Raw genomic sequence first — 25,294 nt, forward strand, 5'->3', positions numbered from 1 at the left:
CGATTTCTTCTTATTTCCGCGAATGAAGAGGGCCATGAAAGGACAACGATTTGATGACGTGGTTGCGGTAAAGAAAAAAACAAGGCAGGAGCTGTCGGGCATAAAAAAAGATGAATTTGAAAAATGGTTCCAGGAATGAAATTTCCAATTGAACAAATGCATTTAGTGAAATGGGGATTACTTTGAAGGTGTTCAGGTTATTTTGAAAAAAAAATTAAATACATAGCTTTAAACAAATAATGCAGGTTATTTTTAGGCACCCCTTCTTACATGCCACCAAGCTATCTTAAGAAGGAAGGAGGAAGAAGTCGGCTCGGTATATTATACAATTAATTAGAGGACATAATCGCGTGTGTTCCCACGAGGAAATATTTGATAGTGACGGGGGATTGCAATTCGACGGAAGGCGAAGGAAGAAATGATGATGAGGTGGGTGATTAAGGTTTAGGTACGAGGAATGATCGTGCGGAGAATTCATTTGAGTTCTGTAGGAGACAGGGGTTAATCATTAGGAACAATTAGTTTAGACACCACAAAATGAGTAGACATACACGGAAAATGCCAGGTAACTCAGCCAGGACTTTAGGAATAAGGTAGGGTTGTCCATTGTCAATTATGCTGTTTAACCTATACACGGAGTAGTTTAAGGGTGCACCAACTCTTTGATTCCATAGTTCACAGCATTTCTCGTCATATTCATCCTGGTTTCACCACAAACCCAATTACCACCTTATTTAGTCGGAATCCATTACTATCCTGGCACGCTGAAGTTTACGCCAGTGTAGTAGATGTATGCCCGGCCAATTTTGATGCCTTCACGAAAATTCATTCGTTCACACTTTTTGCTAACAAATTAACTGGGAGCATTCGATCAACTTTTCATTTCCTCAACCTACCGACGTCAATGCGCAAATATCCCCCAAGCATATTATACCTTGCTGTGCATTAGGATGAACACATCCTTATTTTTATCTATTCTTTATCCAGCGAGGGAAGATAATGCTCTATTAGATGCTCTCGAGGCTTCTCCCCTCCTTGAATAAAACTCTCTCCCCTGTGTCTTTCCAACCCAAACTCCACATGAATCCCTGTGGCCTGGTTAGGCCCGTGGTGAAATGCGTCCGGATTTACAGTTGAATGAGAGCCTCTCGCTAGGCTCCACACAAATCGTTAGCATTCTTGATAATTTCGCCCTTTATCATCACTACTCAGTCAGTCTTGCTATTCACCAATATGGGGCGCACTTGAGAGAGCTCGATTTCATTCCCTGTGGTCTTCGGGAAGTTCTCTAAAGCTCCCCGCATGTGGTATGCAAGGGACTTCTTGGTTGAATTGGCTAGGCGATGGAGTTCTATTCCTATAGGTCGAGAAAGGACGATGTGAAATAGTGAAACAAAATTAAAAACGATAAAGGATTTTAGAGTTCTCTCAACAATAAGTGGGAAACATGTTTATTAAAAATACCTCCAAACGAGAGATGGGTGTGATACCCAAAGAGTGATGCAGCAGTGGCAGCCCAAGAGAGCCGATTCATAGGGGAGAGTGGAGGCAAAGTTAACGGCATTTTTGTAAAATCGATAATTTGTAAGCAAACTAATGACTGAAAAATCTATCCATATGTAGACATATGCAACGATTACAATTTAGCACTAGGTATATTATTTGCATCATTCTACAGGGTGAGGGTAGGTTTTTGATAAACTCAGACACTACACCCTACTGTGCTCTTAATCCGCGATTGACATGACACAATATACACTAAACCCACTATGCATACTAAAATAAATCATTATTTAGCTCTACACATATCCTACGCACTTGACTCCCTCTAAAACTCGTATTCATCCTCCTCCCTCTTTCCTTCCCGCTTTTTTCTCGATTCTCCCATCCGTGTTAAACAATTTTCAGCATTCAACTGCCTGTGAGTATCTCATTCATCAAATTTAGCATTGATATTTTGTAATCTTTAATTCAAGAAACATTACAAATGAACAAAGAACCAGTAGAGGAGGCAAGATTGAAAGAAATGGACCCGAATATAACACTTTAACCGGCAATGGATAAAGAAGTAGGAATTCACAGCAACACGTGATAGATCGAAGGACGTTGGCAAACCAGGAGAAGTTCCTTTGTTCGGAAGTTCATTTTTGCGTCCACTAGGAACCTCTGGGGGCCGAGGGGAAAATAATGCTTATTCCAGTCTTTCCATATGCTTCGACGTATCATAACGATATTAGGTTTCTTTTCGTAATTTATCTCAATAAAAAGTCTGTTGAACGCAAACACTGCAAATTTCTTTTGTTTCGTAAGAAGAAATCGTGAAATAATGATGATACCGACGGAAGGAACAACAGTTTTCAAGATAAAGGCGTTAAGTAGTAGGCTTGGGCTGTACTTGGCAACAGAAGAATAGTAAACAACTACTGCTGTTTACAGCGCCAATTGCCCTCGATTAACTAGACGCACCCGTGAGATCTACGCCGAAGTTTTTTCGGGGGAGTTTACGGAGATCTTAGCTGTCGACAATTGTTGTTTTAGGGTGAAATTGTTTCACATTTAAGAAAGGCAAAGTCACTTTTAAGAATGAGCAAAATATGGTTAAAATAGCGGAAAACTAAACCTAAACGAATGTATTATTTGAATATGGAACGTGGAGGGGAACACGTAAAGCTATAACGGTGTAAGAACTGATCACTATTCCCAATAAAATATATCAATAATTCTTAATCAGTGATGAAGATTTATTGATATGGGAAAATGTAGTCCCTTAGAACAAATTTAAACATTGAGACTAGACACGAGTAAGTAGCAATATTTATTCCCCATCATTTAATTTTATGAGCCCTTTGGTGGCTCTTTTAAGGAATGAGACGGGTGATATACGAGAGTGGAATTTACGCTGAGGAATTACTGGTGGTAATCATGCTGGATGAAGGATTTCTATTTCTGTCATGTTCGTCTCATTTTTCGTGCTCTAAATAATACTCGGAAAAATAGTCATGAAATATTTAAAAAATTTCTGCTACTATTTTAGTGTTTGTAAACATTTAGTAGAACTCAATATCATAATTAATCATAATGTATTTAACACAAACAGGAGCTTCCAACTACGTGGGCTCTTTTACTGACTCCAATTCATATATGAGATCTACGAGGAGTGCTCAAAATGGTGACTTTATACTTTTATGAATAAATATTTATTTATTCTTCAATAATCAAGTTGTCCCCTTCAAAGTTATCCCCCCCAGGTATAATACAATTGTGCCAACAGTTTTACCAATCCTAGAAGTAATTCTGATAAGCCCTTTTTGTTATAGCCTTGAGCTCTTCCGGCGATGCGGTCTTCATCTCCCCAATCGTTGCAATTCTCCGTCCTTTCATAGGTCTCTTCAGTTTTGGGAACAGTAAAAAGTCGCAGGGGGCCAAATCCGGTGAATATGGTGTCTGAGACATGATTTTGGTGTTGTTTTTGGCCTCAAAAACTCTCTCATAAGCAACGATGAAAGAGCAGGTGCATTATGGTGATGCAAAAGCCATGAATGGTTTTTCCACAATTCCGGACGTTTTTTGTTCGTTTTGCTTCTCGCAAAAGGTGCATAACTTCTAGGTAATACTTCTAATTGACTGTACGATCTTTTGGTAAGAACTCCTAATGCACTACGCAGCACAAAACCGTGGGCAAAACCTTGACATTTGATCGAGCTTGGCGAGCTTTTTACGGTCTTCGTTCTCTTGCGTTCTCCCACTGGGACAATTGGGCTTTGGTTTCCACGTCATAACCATATACCCATGATTCGTCACCAGTTATGACCCTTTTGAGCAAATCAGGATCATCATTGACGACATTCAACGGCTCCTAAGTGATGCTCAGGCAACCGTTCTTCTGGTCAAAATTAAGTAGTTTCGGAACGAACTTCGCTGACACAACTTCCATGCCCAAAAAATCCGAAAAAAATGCATGGCACGAACCAACCGATAAGCCAACATCCTCAGCAACTTATCTGATTATGATTCAAAGATTTTTCAAAACAATTTCCATCATTGCTTCAAAGTTTTCATCTTTTGTAGACGCGCTGGGGCGTCCAGAGCGAGGTTCATCATTGGCATCTCCTCGGCCATCTTGGGAGAGCTTTTATCAATTATAAACAATTTCTTTACTCAGAACAGAATTACAGTACGCCAATGTCAATATTTCAAGGATTTTGGAGCACTTAATTCCATTTTTTACCCAAAACCAAATGCAAATTCTTTGATCCATTATTTTTTATAGCAAAAAATCGCCGAGCACATCAAAACACGTCTAACATCCGTATCTGTCAATAGTAAACTAAATATTACTAAAATTGCTAATATTACTAAATATTACTAAAACTGTAAACAAAGGTTTGAAACGTGTACCAACACAACCAAACAAAAAAATCGAAAATCTAATGCATGTTGCCGGCGAAATTTGAAAAGTCACCTTACTTTTTGAATACACCTCGTATTCGAAACATAGGGGCCGTTTTCTTATATTCAAATATTGTCGGGTCAGGACAAAGTTGTACGCATGCAGCGCCATCTATTAATCGTTTCCAAAGCTGGGGAATTTATTGCTTTGATTAGGTAGTCGTTTGCCAGTCGGTGAATGCAGATAAATACAATATTTCCGCGAAAATCGCTGTACAACCAGTTGAAAAGTGCGTGCTGATATCCAATTCTTCGACATCGACATAAACACCCCGAAATACACCAAAAAGGTGCGTGGCAAGGGTTGCAAGCACCAGGTGGGAAGTATGGGAAGAGGGTCATAAGGGAAGATAAGGGAGAGGAAGAGAAAAGGGAAGCATATTCAATGAAAAACTATAAAATAACGTGAAAATTTGCAAACATGCAATAGTAAGACTTAAATCAAAACAAGGGTTAATTTATGTAAAAAATTAGTTATTTATTATGCGAAAAAAGGGAATAAAATTGAACCAAAATCATTAATATGACTGAAAAAGACAGGTCATGCAGAATTGAATAGCTAGAGAATATAATTCTTCTATTACAAGAACATGAATGGTCTCCTCTCCTTAAGTTGCAGGTAGGGAATGGGACACCCCGCAGAGGGCAGCGGACGATGTGAGGCGTCCAACCCCCATAGAGAGAGAGGCGAGGCATGGAAGATGAAGCTTGAAAACAACAAAGCAGGGATAACTATATTGTGACGAGCACTGCGATAAATACACTAAACGACAACCCCTTGCGGTCATGCGGGAAGGGATTTGCCAAAAAAACACAGGAGATATTTTGGTGCAAAAGGATCATCAGCTGTCCAAATTCACCGGGAGTTGTGCCTAGTACATGGGCTAATAGTAATGAGTGGAGGAGAGGTTAGACAATGGTGAAAAGGCTTCAAAAGTGGCCGCATACAAATGTCCATGATACAGAGGCATGAGGAGTGGCAGGCCTAGTACGAGGGTCATCCGGAAAGTAGTACCCGTTCGTGCCGCATGAAGTGCTGACGACGCGAGTAGCCGCTGGACGAGGTCAGATAGCTTCAGTGGCTTGTCTGCCTTCTCTGAGCCAAGTTGCGTGACGCTAGCATTGCCTGTGTTGTTTCTGTGATTGTTTACAATGTTTAAAAAAATTGAGAACGCCGCCAGTTGTGAAGTGAGGGCAGTGATTAAATTCCTCAATGCAAGAAACGTTCGCCCATGTGATATTCATCGCCAATTAAAGGAGGTGTATGGAGACAATGTAATGGACGAGTCGTCTGTTCGGCGGTGGTGTCGCAACTTCAACATGGGGAGGGGCAACACACACGACGATGAGCGTTCGGGGAGACCGTCTGTCATTACAGACCAACTGGTGAGCTCAGTTGACGAATTCGTGAGGAACGATCGGCGCGTCACAATTGATGACATCTGTGAGCATTTTCCCAATGTTTCTCGAACAATTGTTCATGAAATTGTTAAACACCATCTGCATTATGCAAAAATTTGTGCAAGATGGGTCCCTCGCGTATCTCAATGAGCTGGCGGCGAAGGACTATGCAGCAGGAATACAGAAACTTGTCACACGTTATGACAAATGCCTTAATTTGCTTGGAGATTATGTTGAGAAGTATTTTAAAGTATCCTCTTTCAAATAAAATTTTTTATGTTTGTTAATATTTACTTTTGTGTCTTTATTTCACGAACGGGTACTACTTTCCGGATGACCCTCGTATATCTAGAATCCGAAGAAATCGTTCACCAAGTAGACCAAGAACTGTGATCCGATCGACGATCAGTGACTCTGGCTGATAATTTTCCTCTTGTTGGACGAACTGGTATTCACACGATTGCCAGGGAAAATCTTGGATATCACATATTGTGTGCAAGATGGGTTCCGAAGATGCTCACCAAACAACTCAAAGAGCAGAGAATGTCGTATGGACTAGCGTTTTTGGACCGTATCCCCAGTCCCGACCTCGCACCTGGCGACTATATCCCCTTCCTGCACTTGAAACTGCGGCTTGGTGGATATCAGTTGGAAGACGACGAGGGAAATTAATCAAATTAAGTAGGAACAAGTTCCACAAAATGAACAATCATGAACGATTTCAATCCCCACTTCAAAACGAAAATATAATAATCCGTGGTAATTGAGGACTTTGCTGCGATCTATTGACACTCACGTGAGCGGAGAGGACCGCCAAAACGGAGAGCGGGGAAGGAAAGACTGAAAATGCCCGTGGGCCCGGGTTCGAATGAGGAGAAACTACAGGCACCCAAAAGAGATGCGATGCATGACAAGAAATAGGGATTAGCGAAGAGAAAACTGAACTTCAAATGGCACGACACTCTTAAAGCAGTGAGCTTGCACTCATACACTAATAAATGCGTAAGTTCACTTATGTTTTTGCCTGATTTCAATGATTTTCGGGCACCAAGCCATCACATCGAAATCTGATTGACCACGAAAGCTCCACTCCACTTCTGATTTTCATTCAATCCTTTCCTCATGGACTAATCCACGCCTGGATGGTTTTGGGAATGGGAAGGGTGGGGTGGGTCGAGAGGGGGTCGGCGTGCAATATTACGACTCGGCCGCCGTGATCGATATATCCGCCACACCCACCTCCTCTTCCTCTGCACCCCGCCCGCCACGCCCGTGGCCAGCGCCGCATTCCGCGAAGCCGATGCAGTCGGAGTAGGGGCGCAACACACCACTGGCGCTTTCGCCGAGAGGGCGTCTTGATTTGCAAGAATCCCTCACGAGATCCCCTCGAGTAATCCTAATGCAAAATGTTTTCCTGTTACGATGTTGACAATGGGATACGGAAACGTTATTGAGAATCCAGGTCCTTCAAAGGAGATAACTGCACCGATTCCGGGTGAACAGGGTCGAAGTGCCAAAGGAAACATTTTAAATCAAATCATTGACCTAAATAATATTAGAATGATAATAGGCTGGCATTTTGAAAATAACTGATTATAAATTGATATCTATGAGTTTGCATGAAATTTCCATTTTATTTTTCACATTTAAACACCAGAAAGATAAACTAACGATGTCTTTCGTTGTTGTTGAGGCCTTTTATAATTATTCCAACCAAATTTAAAATTTTGAAATTCCAATAATACATTGAAGAGTAATTTTCCATCGTCTTTTCTTAAACTAACCACAGATCACTCACTCATTAGCGAGATAAAAACGGGCCCAAATCTAGCATCGCAAGGTGTTACATGGGCATCAAATGGCGTAGTGGCTGGATTTGTTTAAAAGCAATGAAATGTCTATCTACGTACATGTTTCGACTGACATCTTGATATTTTTACTTTGAAGATATCAACTGAATCTCGCAAAATGCGATTGAGGATAATTTGATTACTCGATGGAAGACATTCCTTCTGAGGCAAAGGAAGGGGACCGGTGGAATCGGATTGGAGCACCGCCCTCGGGCCGATTGCGCGCCGCAGTGCGATCGGCGCGAAGACGCAGCGAAAGGCGTAAGGGAACACAGAGCGGGCGGCGCGAGTCGACGACATCCGCCAAGGGACCAAAAACTCACTCAGAAGTTAAACCGAGGAATGCCCGGGTGGAATAATAAAAAATGGAGATAGAGATAATGGAGAAAGTGAGATTACCGTATGCTTTCGATGAGGTCATCGTTATGTATCAAACGAATAAAGAGATCGACACCCGAGATATATTAAAAACAACAAACACTGTACATATGGGGAAAAAATGAGTGACGATATGTCGGAAAACTTCTTCGGATTCAAGGAATAAGAGAGGACCGACGGAGGGATAAGCTTAATTATAACTCCGTGGAAAATGATTTCCACCAACAAATAACTCAACAATTGGCCGAAAAGCCCAGCGGCGGGGGTGTTAGGGCAACAGCCACTTTATCATAAAAAAGTACTTAGAAATAAAATGTAATTGCACATCTACATAAATTCACACATGCAATAATACAACATGGCCATTTACACCACACACAGCCACGGATGTGTTCGAGTTAAGCGTAAATATTGCGTTTTGAATTTCAAAAATTCGGGAGTTACGCTAAATCATGTCCTGGTGGTGCGTCGTACGAGTACTGCAATTAACGCGCCCGTCCGGTGCCCATCCGTCTCTCTCTTGAATGTACGTATTATTCTGGTGGCCTAATCTGCCGAAGTAATGTGGGACCACAATAACTACGTGGCTAGGCACACTTGGCACTCCACCTACACAAACCAGTCGCCGCAATTCCAACTTCTCATTTGAAGGAGAGCGGTTCGACGACTTAATCACACGTCAGTCGGCGTGTGCTCAATCCAAATGCTCAAACCCACCGTCACCTTCAAATTCATTGAGCTATTGCTCTGGAGCCGTGGCAGACCAAGGTATCCGAAGAGCCAAATAGCCACAACGACGCCGGCCGCTCGTGTATCATTCCAGGGCCCGTCACCTCATTGCAGCTTGCAGAGTTAGTGGCAGCTGCATACGTGATACGAATTTAGAGCGCGAATTAAAAATCCGCCCCAAGGCCGCTATGACCCCTTGTAACTTTACACTCTTGAGTTATTAAAGCCACTCTTCAATTGACGAGGCTTTTCATTGTCTGGTGTCGCAAACGAACTGGTTGTCTAATGTAGCTATTGCATAATTTTATAATAAATTAGGAATTAAATTAACGTGTTGGTACAAAAGGGGGAATTCGTACCGACCATTGGAAATGTTATCAAAGGAAGAGACAGACCTCTCGTGTGGATTACGGAGACAACAGCTTCTTAAGACCCAGAGAGGTATTTCCTCTTGAGAGCATTACACCATGTACTACCAAAGATGCACCACAGCGCTACATTATTATCCATGCAGCCTAGGGATAGTAGATAATGCTAAGTGTACTACAGGACAAGCACGTTTTTTATGCTTTAAAGGATAATTGCAAAAAAAGTACAGTTTTCGTATTTTTAGAAAGTAGGAAAGTTGATTTAAACATGTAAATAAGCTAAAAATTAGTAGGTTCTGGAGGAAGATTTCACTGGATATAGGAGGGAACTAATGATAGACACACCAGTAAAAGGAATTAACAAAATATTGAAAAAAATGGATGGACCCGGTATGGATGACTATTCGAGGTTAAGAGGAGCGATGAGCATTCAGGAATTTAAACGCAGAGAGAAAATCAGTTGGGTAGAGGGAAAGACAAAACGCGTCGAAAGTATGGCGGGAGAAGAGAAGCTGCTACGTCAACTCTGATTTAAGGCCGTGATAGAAGGCCGTGATAGAAGGGAGAATGTTGAATAGGGCGATGAGAGGGAGAGAAGGAATAGGCTCTCCTTGCCATAGGAAAGCTTTTCATGCGTTCCAGGCGACTCCAAGGATCTAAAGGGATGTTTCGGCCCGGTTCATTTAACCAAATGCACACTCGATCACAAATGTTTGTGCATCAATACGTTTATAAAAAATCTCAACAAGCATATCACTGATCAAAATACTTAACTTAATGTCCATGTCAATTCTCAATGCAATATAAACTTAATATATAACTGCAAATTTGTAAAAAAATGGGATAAACCATAGCAGGTAGCTTATGCCGTGATTATATAATTATTTACAGTAATATCAATCATTGTTAGAAAGTTGGGAGTAACATCCCAATTCACTTTCACTTTATCGGTATTAAAAAGCTGCTTACAAGGATGCAAAAAGTGATTGATCTGCAAGGAGACTATGTAGAAAAATAGCTAAATGCTCAGTCTTTCCATACGATGTACGCAAAGTTTAGAGAATAAATTTGATTTTTCATGAATAAAAGAAAGAGGAGACCTTCCTTTCCGATTCGCCCTCGTCTATATACAAACATGCAACTGCTAATTTAATTCAAATTGCTGTGGTCGCTAATTGAGTTGGGAAAAATATTCCTTACAATGGTGTTCAATATCCCTCTTAATTTGACGTTGCGATCTTACGAATCACCCTTTTGGGAAGTAACTAATAACGTTTAATCACTTTCTGTCATTGTTTAACTCGAACCATATATATGTTCATTATAGTTTCATTTGCGTATATAATCTTGACACTATCACAGTAACCCAACCCTGGCTATCCAATACTAAATAATACGATGCGCTGTGTTCCTCAAAAACAATTCTTTGAGGAACGGAAAGCTTATATTTGCATTTAGCTACATTCAGAAATTGTCTTTGTCAGCAATGTGTACTCAAGCCAACGCGATATCACGACTCGCCTTAATTTTTTCAAACAAATAATTAACCACGGTTTGAAAAAGATATTCCATGCCGATAAATAAAGGATACAATACGCCAAAATTATTATATTGGAATATTAACAACATTAATAACGATGTTTAGCAGCGTATCTCCAATCAGATGATACTATTTAGATTTCAGGATAAAAATCTACAACGATAAAAAGAAGCGTCCGGTTTATCTCAAGCTGCCAGATCTAATCTACATATACATAATACGTACATCGTCAGCCGCCACAAGGGCGTGTAGAGGGGGGTGTTAGGTCAACAGCCATTCATGCACAATCGCAATTATGATGCCTCTCCACAAATATTAGTTTGTTCATGCACTGAAACAAGGTTACTCCCACGAGATAAGGTCCTTCTTGCAAGGGCAAGAATATTTAATAGCACGATACGCACATTCAAATCATGCGGGAGGTGTGTTAAAAAGATGGGCCTTTTTAAAATGCATGCAGGATATCGATGAAATATATACATTTCCCATACTAATTATCTAATTCACTCTTGCGATCATATTTATTTTTATCTCTATTGGCAGGAGGAAAAACGGCATTTTAAATCCATCCGTTCTGCCACCACCTCATACACACCTGAACGACAACAATCAAATATCTCCCTTCCATTGAACTCGGCGTCGAAGGGGCATATCGGTATTAAGAAAGCAAAGAAAACTACAACTAAATTTTTGAAAGAGTTTAAAAAGTAGTGAAATAGTTTATAAGAATGAATCAAAACAGAAACTATAAGAATGTCGTCGTAAAAGAAAAATTATCATGCCCAAGCCATACATATTTTCAAAATTAAAATGCTATGCGAATATCTAGAGGAAAACCCCCAGTCACTCTGGTCTTACGTTAGAGTAATACAGGGTATTCGCTCAACTGCAAATTATTTAAAAACAGCGAACTTAATACAGATAATGTCAAAAAGGCAAATATTTTAAGCAAATTTTTCCAGAGCGTCCACAATAAAGATGCAAACACACGAAACGAGCTTCCAAAACCACCTGGTGAACACATCTACATCTATAGAATAAACCTCAAACCGTATTCAGGGCGTGTGGCAGGGGGTTTTATATCACCATCCATTAATAATCTCCTACGCGATTGCTGACATAACTATATTGATTTCAAATGGTACGAGGAAAAAACAACATTTTTAATCTATCCGTTCAACTATCTATCTCCCTGGTTTACGAGGGTGACCTAAACGACCATAGTAATTCGGGGCCTTAAATACGTCTTTAACGTTCTCAAATAAGTAACCTGCCTCAAATTTACGCAGTAAATTTAAGGTGTATGAAAACCTACCAGTAGTCAACTAGTGGCTCCCATCCTAATTCTTCCAATGGTATCGTGACACTGCTACTTTGTTCACAAAAGCTTTTCACAAACCTAGCTGCTCTACGTTGCACTCGATCTAGTTCCAAAATTAAGCCTACCTCATGAGGATCCCGAACAATGTTGGTTCCCCATATGTTGCAAGAGTTTTCTCATCCACAAAAAATGTATCGAAAGGTATTTATTAAGATTAAATTCTAGCTTCCAACTCTTCCACCACTTTTGGATTACATTTAGATCGTTAGTTAACGATACTCTACCTGTTAGACTGGTTATTTACCTTTGTATCACTGCATCGTGAGTAAAGAGACAAGGTTTGCTGGAAACCTGAAACTTGATGTCATTAATCTATAAAAGGAAGAATAGCGGACCGACAGCACTTCCTTGTGAGACAACAGATGTGGCACTTACTGTGCCGAATGATACTCAGTCTATAACGACCCAATGCTGGCGGCGAGTTAAAAATTGATAAATGCAATCTATTACTCCCTGTAACACGCCCAAGTGGGGGCTCGCAGGGTACTAAAAAATTAAAAAAAAACAAACAAGAGCGACATTACAATGTCCAAGAAAGGTATAGAACATCAGCTCCGTAGTATAAAAGCCGACAAAGCACCTGGTCCGGTAGAAGTACTTCCTAGAATATTGAGGAAGGATTTCGCTTTTGGGAAGGGGATAGTCTGCTGGGGCCTAGTCTGGACTGTAAAGGGTTAAGGAATCGTCGCGAAGCGTTGCAGAAGGTCTCCACAAGAAAAAACCAGGCCCTTACTTTTGGTCATCCATCAAGACTTTCTGGACGAGTTAAGCGCAGATCTTACGCATCGCCCAATTTTCAATGTGGTGCGTACTGTCATCTTATCAATGGCAATACGCACACTTGCACGTTGTCGTCGATTCTTGACGTCGACGGCCGTCCAGCGCGGGGCTCGTCCTCAACACTCTCTCGGCCATCTTTGAAGAGCTTATGCCACTTAAAAACTGCAGTTTTTGACATGCTTTCATCTCGGAATACTTAGTTAGTCATGACCGACGTCTCCGTACCCAACATTCCCAATGTAACACAAAATTTGATTGCGTACTGCTGTTCAATCGTTCGCTGAATTTTTCGCTAGCACCGAGTCACTCGACAGGGATCCAATAACAACAAGATCTAGCCTGAACGAACGCTCACAGGCGATTGGCACGTGGCACGAGTTGAAGGCCAGACCCCCCGCCACCGAGCCTGTGCGGAACGATGTACAGCCACGTCAGGAAAAATTGTTTCCAATACTTTATATCCACACCATGAATTAGCAAAGTTCAAGATAAACGAGTTTAACAATTACACAAAAGGAATTATTATGTCACCACATGATTTATCGACATAATACCCTGCAAGCCGCAGCTAGGGTTTGCGGCGTAAGTGACCAGCCAACTATTTAGTTACATTAGAGAACAAATATTAGATAAGGGGGATAGAATCCAGTACAGATAGACACGAATATTCGTTCTTTACCCGTACAATTAGGAATAATAATAGTAAGAAAATAAAAGCCATTATAGAAAGAGTATTGGCATTCGATTTACAAGACAGGACAAGATTAAACGCTGTCTGGGCATAAGGTGTGTGTGTACGTGCATGTTAGTCGATAGTAGAAGTATTTGCATACGTGTAAGTAAAGAGGTTTTTGTATAAATATACATACACGCCTCTGTGGGTGTATATTTTCAGGATTTTTGGTTTTGCATTCAGTTTATTCTCTTTTACGGGTATTAACCGAACACCCCCGCCACACGCCTTTGCGGGGTATTATGAAGACGTAAATGAAAGATAGTATCGGACTTGGGTACGGGGATAACATGGGTAGTCATTTTCGAAAGCAAATACGGCCAACCAGAAAAACATGAAAAGTACGCCCTCTGGCCAGCACTGTCTTGCAATGCTAGAGCAAACATCTCCAAGCGTAGCACACGCCGACGGATTCCAGGACCTTTTGGGGCTGTCATGATAGAAAAGTGCTTGACGACAATGTGCACGTGTGGGTTGACTGATAATTAGCACTCACATTTGATTTCTGGTGTCCGGGATATCCCTGTTGCTCGGCAACTTGTCACTCTCGGCCTGGTTGAACTTGTTCCTGCGATAAGGGTCCTCGCCTTTTCGCAGCCGTGAACCCCCTTCCACGTACGCCCTCTCGTCCAGGTAACTCCAGGAACGCCACGGGGACCCGGATGAGGAGGACCCCGCCAAGCCCCCGGGGGCCAATCCGGCGCCCACGGCCACCAACCGATTCACATCGAGGGCCGGCGGGAGAACCCCTCCACCTCCGCCAGGGACGTCAAGAACAGCGGGCCCCAGCGCCACCGCCGGGCCAGACTCGGCGGCTGCCTCCATAGTGCCAACGGCGGCCGCCACCTCTGCCACCACGCCCTCTTTGAGCCGGAGGGCACGGTTCTCCTCGGGCACCTGTGGGAGGAGCAGCGGTCGTAAGGTAAGAGATGAGACGAATAACTTTCGCTGATGAGGATGACATATTGACATAAGCACAGGTTAGTATTTCCCTTATGGTAACATAAAAAGCGTATGATGCTCAATAAAAAGCCCTAGGTATAGAAGAGTATACATGTATATTTGTGCCTTCAACATACCTCCATATTCCGGAGATGCATCGATTTTAGAACCAGAAAGAGAGGTCGATAGTTTGTATTCCCTTTTATACAATAGGAGAATTATAATCGGAGGGGATTTCAATCTTCCATCCATAGACTGGAAGAACTATAGTTTCATTGCAGGAGGTAAGGATAAGATTCATGTGAGTCACTCCTTCGTTTTTTCACATCACATTCGTTAAGCCAATTAGTACTAACACCGACCACAGGAAATACATGTAATCGTAATCGTAATATACTTGATCTAGTAGCAAAAGAGTCATCCGAACACTTCCTAAATAGCAACACACGAAGGGCTTATTGACCACCGATTTGTGTTAGTTAAAATTGACTTGATTATTAAGAAAAGACAGAAACCCAAAAGAGAGATGTATTGTTTGACCAGGCGGATTACGAAGGGTTAAAGCGTGATCTGCAGCAGTCTTGCGGTTCATTTAACGAAAGTAGTAGCAAAAGAGAGAGTGAGAGTTTGTGGAGTGCTTTTCTCGACATCACTCGGGGTACAATAAAAAAACGCGAAAATTGAGAAGTGACAGGACGGCACCTAGATGGTACAACGTAGAGGTACGTAAAGTATTAACACACCAAAGAGCACGGCATTAAAAAAATGAGGTAATCGTGCAAGGGTCAGTTTAACAATAAACAAATAAAAAAGAAATATTTTTTCATTAATAAACAAAGAAATTCTACATAACTAATAAACAGACAAAGCGTTAGCAAGAAAAGCAAGTCGCCATGCGTTAATAGAATTTAAAAAGAAAATATTAGCTGAATATTAGGGCATTAACCCAAAAGCGTTTAGGTCATATGTCCTTGAGGTTCAGGGAAACAAATCGACTGTGCCATCCCTCAATAGCAACGGGCAAAAACTACCACCAGAAAAAAAACTATCGTACTAAACCACTATTTTCAAAGAGTTTTCAATAATCGTCCATAGGAACAATTAGAGCCACCACCCGATTGCTTGAATGACCTTATGTCTGAAATTGTAATATCTCTTGGAATCGAATACCAACTTAAAGACATTCAAAACAAATGGACAGCTCTTGACCAAATCCCTGCTCACGTACCGAGAAGATGGCCTCAGATATAGCTCCTTTCTAGGGAATAATCTTTAAGAATGAAATGATTGCACAGTACCAAAAGACTGGAAAGTAGCCAACATCACTTCCATATTTGAAAAAAGCGAAAGAGAACATCCGAATAATTGGCGACTCATCTCTTTTACATCTATCTCATGCAAAATCTTAGAGCACATAATTTTTAAGTTCAATCATGAAATATCTCGATTCCCAGAATTTACTTAAAAAAAAGATAATACGGTTTCCGAAAGTTTAGATCATGCGGCACTCAGCTGGCACTTATCGTTCATGATACTTTGATTTAGGGGGAAAATAACCTTCAGGTCAATGTTATATTTCTAGATTTTAAAATGACATTCGACATACTAGTTCCTCATAAGTAGCTGCTCCAAAAGTTGACAGGCTACGGGATTGATAAATATGTAATAGAAAAATTAACCAATGTTTAACAGGCCACGAGCAAAATGTAGCAATAGTAATAGCAATGCTGCAGGTACACGGGATCCTAATGAAGTAGGCTTAATTTTGAAACTAGAGCGAGAGTAGAGCAGATGGGTTTGAAAAAACTTGTTATGAATAACGAAAAAATGTCACGACATTACTGAAGAATTAGATTGGGAGCCATTAGTTGATTGTAGGTTTGACCGGTCATGACACCTCAACAAAAATATTAGTTTGATCATACCCTCAAAAATGTTATTCACACGAAATAAGTTACTAGCATGCAACAACATCCAATAAAAGGATACGCATATTCAAATCATACTGTGTAGCTGTTAAAAAGATAGGTTCATTAATAAAAAATATGATGCAGGATATCGAAATAATATGTACACATTCAATGATAATTATCTCCTCCGCAACCACTATCACATTTATTTTGATATCTAATGTTTCGATGAAAAAACATTTTTATCCATCCGTTCTTCTCTCTATCTCCCTGATTTTACGCACGTGATCTAATCTACCATAGTAGCTCGGGGCTTGTAATATGTCTTTAACGTCCTTAGAAAAGTAACCTGCCTCAAATCTACGCAGTAAATTTTACCTTTATTTAAGCCAACGGTCAACTAGTCGTTCCCATCCTAATTTTTCCAATAGTGTGGTGACACTGTCATCTTTTTCATTAGAACTTTTCATAAACCTAGCTGCTCTACGTTGGACTCGATCTAGTTTCAAAATTAAGCCAACCTTATGAGGATCCCATGCAAATTCAGAATACTCAAGGTGGAACATAACTAGCGTAAAATAAAATAGCAACTTAAGCGTCTCATTAAACTTCCCAAGTATCCTTTGTATGAATCCTAACTTTTTATTTGCTATTCCGCAAGTTTCACAAATTTGCTTTCCCCGGGACATTTCCGCAGTTGTCGCAGCACCAAAGTATTTAACAGATTCTATGTAAGTTATGTTTGTTCCCTGTATGTTGCAAGCATTTTCGGGTAATTTACTCTTTGGGGATCGAGATGGTGCGGGGGCTATCGTACTGGCTTCCCACCCAGAGGGCCCGGGTTCAAATCCCGGCGGTGTTGAATATTTTTCAGAGGCATCTCGATCCCTACTTAAGGTGCTTTGTGGAGGGCACTTTGAGTAAGTACGCCGTCCGTCGGATGGGACGTAAAGCTGCGGACCCCTGGGCGCCTTTCGTAAAGAGCAGGCAAATGCCGACGCCGGGTTTCTCTCCACCTTTCATCCTTTCCTGTCTATCCCTAATGGCGCAAATGACCTCAGCTGTCGATCGCCTCCCCTAAATACTACTACTATGAATTACTCTTCCTCCAAAAATTTTTCGAAACACATTTATTCAAATCAGTTTAGCTCCACCACATTAGGATTCCACCATCATTCATCCATTGGTGTGCATAGGCACGAATTTGTTAGTTTTTCATATTGTTTTATTCTCTTTTACGCCTGGTTGCCTAACACCCCCGCCATACGCCCTTACGGTGGCTCGCGAGATATTAATCTATATAATACGCAGCGTTACTAGCGTTTAAGCGACAGATGACCCACGTAGAATCGATAAAATTAGTGCCTGGAAAAACGGTAAAAATAGTCATGTGAGTGAATATAAAACTATTACCATTATTAACAATGAATCTTGGCAAATCAGGTTTCTGAGCATCTAGAAACCCTCAAGCAAAAGATAAAAGCCCAAATAAAACTATTACATAAATTGCCGTAGCATTAGAAACAAAAGATGTAATATTGAACACATTTCTGTTAGTATAGAGGCAGTATGGATGGAACGGAATGTTTGCTCACGGAAATATAGAAAACAATGCGATTTTTCCAAACAGTTTCACAATTTACAGAAAGGGCAGTCTTAATAGACGGGGAGGAGGAGTATTGCTGTTAATTCACAAGTCAGTAGCCAAAGTCATAAATGAGACGAAAACGTTTACAAACATTTTACACACCCCCACATTTTACAAACCCCCAGATTCCAAAACAGATGTTCCGCATTAGCTCGACGATCAAATCTCCACTCTCAACAACACATAGAGCAACAATATAATTATAATCGCTGGTGATATTTATCTACCGACAATTGATTGGGACTCGTACTGCGTAGAAATAATCTGTCATAAACAGTGAATCGCACCAATAAATCCTCCATATATTCGCAAAACACACTTATTAAGAAATTGTTAAATCACGGCCAATTCGTTTAATTGTGTTCCCTGTTTGGCCAATTGCCTACCTCTATGATCTCTGCTCGAAAACGCGTTTCCAGGCGCTGGAAAGCGTGTGACTGTCTTCTCTATTCAAGTTGTTCGATTTTTTTATGCATATCCATGGCTTCTCGAATGAGTCTCGGGAATTAGCGGCTTTCTTTTAAGATTAGTTCAGCGTGTTCGAAGTCAATGTTGTGGGTTAGTCCGGACCAGGCGTACTCTGCAATGGCGGAGAGGTGTAGTTGTCTATTCTTCGTCGCGTTCTGATGTTCCCGTTAACGGCATTCCACTGCCCTTATAGTCCAACACAGCTACATTTCGCGTCATAGACACCGCTTTGCATTTACTTCGATAGTCGGTCCAGAGAGCACACTGCTGGTGCAGATGAGGTCAGATATCTTCGTCACACAGTTATGCCGCGTATCCTATGTTGTGTTTGACGAGGGTGCTATCTTCTCCGTTGTAGCTGCCTCATAATGGATTAAGGCGAAGGCAGCCTTTGCCTCTTTAGTTTCTGTTGGGCCGTCCACAGCCCTTTTCAGGGAAAAATCTCGTACATGTTCCAATTAAGTGCGTACAGCTTTTTGGATCGCGTCTCGGCGGAAACAGTTTTTTGAAGAATATCGAAAAGTCTTCTCCTGGGGTGGTGGTGCGTGCTAAGTGGGTAGGCTGAAAAGTAATGCACATATGCTTGTAGAGCGCTAACAAAAACAAATAGCAAGATCGGGCAAAAATGAATAAAAGTTCAATTCTTAAGTTTCAAAATCATATATTTATCTTTCAACATAGTCACCGTTAAGGCAAACACATTTCTCCCAACGTGTAAACAAGTTTGTTCATTCCGTCACTGTAAAACTCTTCCGACTTTTCTCGAATCCAAGACTTGACAGCTGCCTTCACCTCATCGACCGAGGTGTAATGATTACCCTTGAGTGTGTGTGTCTCTTGAGTTGAGGAAAAAAATCGGGGAAATAAGGAAGAAGTGGAATCGGCTCAGATTTCAGGTTTCGCAGAACCTCTCCAGTTGCGTGCGAGGTTTGTGGACGAGCGTTGTCATGCTGCAAGATTATTGGCACCAGGCTGCCTTTAACACGGCAAACTTCTTCCTTGGATATTCCAATATGGTTTTTGATATGCTTTTGAGTGATTCGCCGGTAATTTTGAATCAAATCTTCGACGAGTTAGCGATGTTTATCGTCTGTGGCAGTGATCGGAGGACCGCTGCGGATCCATCAACAATTATGGCTTTTCCAGGCTCGCAACCACGAAATTTTACTACTCATCGATTTACAGTAGACCTATCAACAGCATAGTCACCATAAACAGTCTTTAAACGACGATGAATCTCAGTAGGAGTCACTTTTTAATTCACGCTGTTTAACTGGATAAACAGCGTGACTTAAAAAAGTATGGAGACGTGTTCTAGTGCTTTGATATGGCACTAGAACACGTCTCCATACCTCCGTTTCTCAAAATACACTGGATGAATGTAACGACCTCAAACCTACGCATGCGTGTGAAGGAGGAATCTTACTTCTACATATCACCAGGAGTGCTTCTGAAGGTCATTTTGTTTGTTGTCTACAGGCATGTGTGCATTAGCTTTCAGCCTATCCTTGTAGTAACAGCCTGTGTGTCCTTTTTGGAACTCTTGAGTGACCCCACCGTTCCATCGTTCTCCTTCTTGACCAATACGTCCAAATAGTGTAGGCTGTTCTTATCTCACATTCCCATTGTGAAGCTAATGGATTCGTTCTTCTGGCTTAGATGTCCCACGAACTTGGCTAGTTCCTTCTCTCTGTGGGACCAGATGATAAAGGAGTCGTCGACGTATCTCAAGAAGAACTTCCGTTTCTCCTTATGCGGGTGCAGATTTTTTTCTCGATTTTTTCATGGACAGTTTACCGATCACCGGTGATAAGGGGGAGTCTTTTTGTTATTTTTGTTCATAAAATATGTTAGTCCCACGGAAATAGGCGTTTTTTTGGGGGAAAAATCCACCATTTTCGAGGTATCTCCCGGGATTCCTTCTGCAACAAGGGATTGAAATATGTTCATAGTTTCATTAATTGGGATGTTAATAAAAAGGGATTCAACGTCGAAATGGAATGAAGTGGGGTAAATCCCCCAGGACTTGGCTATTCAATAGCAGCACACCACGAAAGCCTTCACAAGGTATCTTTCCTTCTAACCTGAACTCATATAGGGTTTTTATTGAGTTGTCCCACGGTGGGTTTACATTTATTTGTGTCACTTTGGAATTTATCTCTTTTATTATAATATATATTCTAACCTTCCCGAGCAGTAGCCTGTGGTCGCTACCAACACTCTCTGAATTTAAATTTCAAATATCATGTTTATGATTTGGACGGGTGTGTCCATTGCTTATTACGAGTACGTTATATGGTCAATCTTTGATTTCTGGCTCTGGCGTTTTCGAATGTGAATATGTATTAATGCGCACGGTCAAAAAATTATTGTTCATAACAAGTTTTTACATCATAGATAATTTAAAATCAACAGTTCTCCATTATCACATGTCCTCATTATACCGTTCCTTCATTCTTGATGTGATTTCGTTGCCAAGTCGTGCATTGAAATCCCCAAGAACAATGCACATTTTGTAGTTTTGATTCAAAAGCTTCATGAAAGTGCTTGCAAACGCGTGCCCAATTTTATTTACATTTTGTTTCCCTCTACAGGTTAAAAGGACAATTTATCTTAAGGCCTCCTCTATGAAAGGTGACTGCAATTTTGGGCGAAGATTCGCATTATTTGATATTTGTTTAATGCATACCATTCAATATCCTGAGGACTACTCCTTTAGCTGGGTCCTATTTTTCGGCGCTACAGTGAAATACTGCAAATGTTCTTCATATTAATTTTGATCTTTTCCATCTTTGTTTAGTATATCTAGCCAATCTCTATAGTATGATCTTCCAAATATCTTAATTTCCAAAATCAGGTATTTATATGGTATGGATCATGATTTCGAGGAGAAGAGGATTAATGAAACTTGAGAAAGAATTTTTATATTTAGAAAATGATTGTTTTGTCACATAATGGCCAAAGTTTTTAAAATTTTTTGGTCGTCATCCGTCTAAGTAGGGCCATGTGTGTGACCTCTCTTCACATTTGTTAATTCCCCTCTGACACCGGAAAGACGAAAAAGGATATTGTATTGTCGATAAAATTTTTGTGATTTAGCAGAGCAGATTTAAGCTTTAGGTTGAGAACACTCAGATTCTTGAAATATCCCGCCCTCTAGAGGCACGTTGATTTTTCGCTTGAAATTTCCAAAAACCTGAAAGTTTAGGGACAAGGGACAGGTCTTGAAAACACTTTGTGTGAATGATGCATACGTACTTTGCATCAACGGGGAACCTTTGTACTTTGTATACAACCAATTTGGAAAAATCGATTTATTCGATCAACCAGAAGATACAGACACACATGAAACGGAATGTGGAAAATCTTAGAATTCCACCAGGAAACAAAAACATTTGTAATAAATTTCCCACAGAAGCAGATATTAGCATTAGCATTTCTTGTTTAACTCTTCAAGTGAGCGCATGTCGATTAATATCGACTTTTTATTTCCATGACGTCTAACTTATGAATTATTTTCCCTCAAATCTGTAATTTTTTTAGCACTTCTTTCATGATTCGGTGGCCATTTTCATATAGTTTCATATACTTTCAATAGATTTCTGGCGAAAAGTTTAGCAACTTGAATGTGTCACATTTCCCCAATAGCAAATTTATATTGTGGATTAAATTTTTTCATGTGATCTCAACGTTCAAGCAACATTTTTTCTCTGATTTCGGTGGCTCGAAGTTTTTGGTGTGGCTGGCACTGTGTGTTTGTCATCGTCCTTGGAATGATACGACGTCTCTACCTAACACAAGCCTGCTTAAGCGACCGTGTACAAGCCGTGAAAAGTGTTCACCATAGCCTAAACGAAATCATTTTTGTCTTTATCATCAGCACTTCAACAACCTTCACCAAATGCATTTTTATCTTATTATTGAAAATGTTTAAAGCTTCATTACAAACGGTCAGCCAAATACGTTTCCTAAGACTCCTCTGAATATTTTAACAATTACATCAATTTCTTTTGTGTTTACGAAAAACAATAACAACAGAATAATTTTAAACAATGATTTCAAATAAATAAATCCTTTTCAAGGCTCAATTATAATTAATACGTGCATGCAAGATTCAACCGTCAGGTTTCTTTTTTCACATAGCCATCCTATATTTGCCCAAAGGGTTGGTGATTTCACGACGGAAATAGATTTCCGGTATTTTAAAACGGGGTATTTGATTTCACCTCACTATCACACGCGAATCAGTGTTTTAGCCAGGGCTCAATGACCAAGAAAGAGGTCGGTTTGGGCTCTCAAACGCAAACTGACCTTCGTGTGAGTGGTGTTACGCGCACAAAAATCGTGTTGGGTAGTTGATTGAATAGTTCATTCCACCACGAATAATTCGGACCTTCAGTCGGCATTCTTGTAATTCTCTTCCTCGAGGCCAACATTTTACAATTTTGCAGAACGTTGAGTTCATGACAATAACAATTACTCACTCAAGTTTCTCTCCATTTTGTATATTTCCGATTCCTTTTATTCGTAGTAGTAGTAAGCAGTTTTTATGGGAGCTGAGGTCCTTTGCGCCATTAGGGATGGATGGAAACGGAGGGTTGAGAGAAACCCGGCGTCGGTATTAGCCTACTCTTAACGAAAGGCGCCAAGGGGTCCGCAGTTTAACGTCCCATCCAACGGACGTCGTACTCACTCCCAAGTGATCTCCACAAAGCACCCCAAGTAGGGATCGGGATATCACCGAAAAATATTCGATGCCGCCGGGATTCGAACTCGAGCCCTCAGGGTAGTAAGCCAGTACGTTAGCTTCCGCACCATTTCGATCCTTTATTTCGTTTTCGGCCATTTCCATGTTAGAGTATGAGGGGTGATGGGCTCAGAATGCATTGCTTTACACATATTCATCCATTCAAAATAAAATCGACATACGTGATACGAAGAAGAGAATGTAAAATGTAGAATCAAGATTAAACTCGGGACTCGACTTGGAGGACACTGTAAACCGCACGAGAGATATTTAAGCGTTTATTGCCAAGTAAGTATCACTTTCTCATATCATCTTTTTGTGTTTTCATAACTGCGAAGATATGCGCTATCCATGGAAATATCAGACAAATTAGCGAAAACAGAAATTTGCCGAAGCAAAACCAATTAACGATGATTTTCGAACGAGGTCGGTCAGTGCCTGTCCTTCGGTTCTGGACAACACACATTTTTTTCAATTGTATCCGAAATTCGCATATTCTTTTTATTTTTTCCCAAAATCTATCGATAAAATGCAAATTGAACTTCTATGTGTCATCTATAATTTTTTGTGCCTACGAGAATTAGAGCTTGGAAAAGAAAATAATTTTTTCTTCCACATAAATACATACAATGTAAGTGGAGGAACAAAGTATTTTCTTTTCCGATATGACTCGCTTCCACAAAGTAGCGCCTAAAACAATCCTAGCATTAGACCTATTTTTAATGATCGAAGCCATGTTTCTGAGTCCTATGCATTAGAGAACGGGGAGGGAGAGAGAAATGGAGCGGGAACACTGCGATCATTCACCGACCGCTTCATGACTCGTTGAGGCGAGAGTCGACGCTTGTCCGAAGACCACGTCCACCTCAGGTGTTTCGGTGTAGAACAATTGAAAATATATCAGTTCTATGATCAAATTACATTTATCTCACAAGTAAATAATTAAATTTATGCTCCAAAGCCTGGCCCACAGAAAAAGGACTAAAGTGGACATTAATGGCTTTTTGAATTGTCGAGAACAATGGAGGGAAAAGGAAATGATGAATTCGAAAAATACTACAAAGTAGATAAAGTTAACTTCGAGATGGAGGAAACAACGACAGAAAAGAGAATGCGGGCATGTGTAACATGTTTAAATGAACAGTTTATGGATAAAATGGAAAATACGAAGATTCGGGTCTGAATTTGTTGTGCTTACCAAGTGCGTGAGAGGTTCAGGAGTTGGGATCATTGTTTCATAGAGCTGAGCCTCCGTTCGCAAACTCCATGGACCAAAGCTGCCTATGATGGTGTTCTTTCTAATCTCTCTCAATTACCACGGGTTGGATGAACGCTAGCTGTTCCTCTCCTAAATACGATATTCTTTCAGATGCCGACATTAATCTGCTTTAATTCGTAGCGTCGGTGGATATCAAGCGTTCCTTTGCATAACGTCCACTCCTCGGCGCCTTTGCCCCGTCGACGTCCCCTTCGCTTCGCCCGCGATGACGAGTCGAGGGCACGCGAGACAACTGACCCGAGCGATCAATATCAGCGCGCGCGCACTCCACCCCTCGAATGCCGCCGGGGGTCGGGGCGGGTCCCGTGCCTCCCAGCGCATTCCCTAGGGTGCGCACGCACGTTGTGGAGAGGGCTCCTGCACCGGGTTTCCGTCTCTCGTTAGAGGGAGGGGAGGAGGAAGTTCGCCGGCTGCTAATTTGATAATGTGACCCCGTCTGGACGCGCGGGTTGATTGGTTCGACTCGATTGCCAAACCAGACGAAGAAGACCACTTCGTCCCAGCATGACCTCCGCTCGCCTTTGCTGCCTCACATGATGTTCGCCTTTGTCCTTCATCTCATTAATAATGAGATAGCGTCTAGCTCACTGTTGTCATGACAATACTTTTGTTGTCAAAAACGCGCCACCTTCCGCGGCGGCCCTACTGAAAATTAGCAAGAAGAAGAGGAAGAGGATTCGCTCGCGGAATC

General features: G+C 41.0%; 1 protein-coding gene across 1 annotated transcript in view; it reads right to left on the bottom strand.

Moving 5' to 3' along the window:
* The window catches only part of Pgant2 (polypeptide N-acetylgalactosaminyltransferase 2), a 338,317-nt gene that overhangs the window by 67,637 nt on the left and 245,386 nt on the right, over positions 1–25,294 (bottom strand). Inside the window, exon 2 of the mRNA XM_071583563.1 lies at positions 14,106–14,506. Within this exon, the coding sequence (XP_071439664.1) occupies positions 14,106–14,506 (401 nt within the window). The remainder of the gene's footprint in view (positions 1–14,105; positions 14,507–25,294) is intronic.

This window comes from Hetaerina americana, unplaced genomic scaffold (assembly GCF_022747635.1).
Source record: "Hetaerina americana unplaced genomic scaffold, ioHetAmer1.1.p SCAF_14, whole genome shotgun sequence".
Lineage (NCBI taxonomy): Eukaryota > Metazoa > Arthropoda > Insecta > Odonata > Calopterygidae > Hetaerina > Hetaerina americana.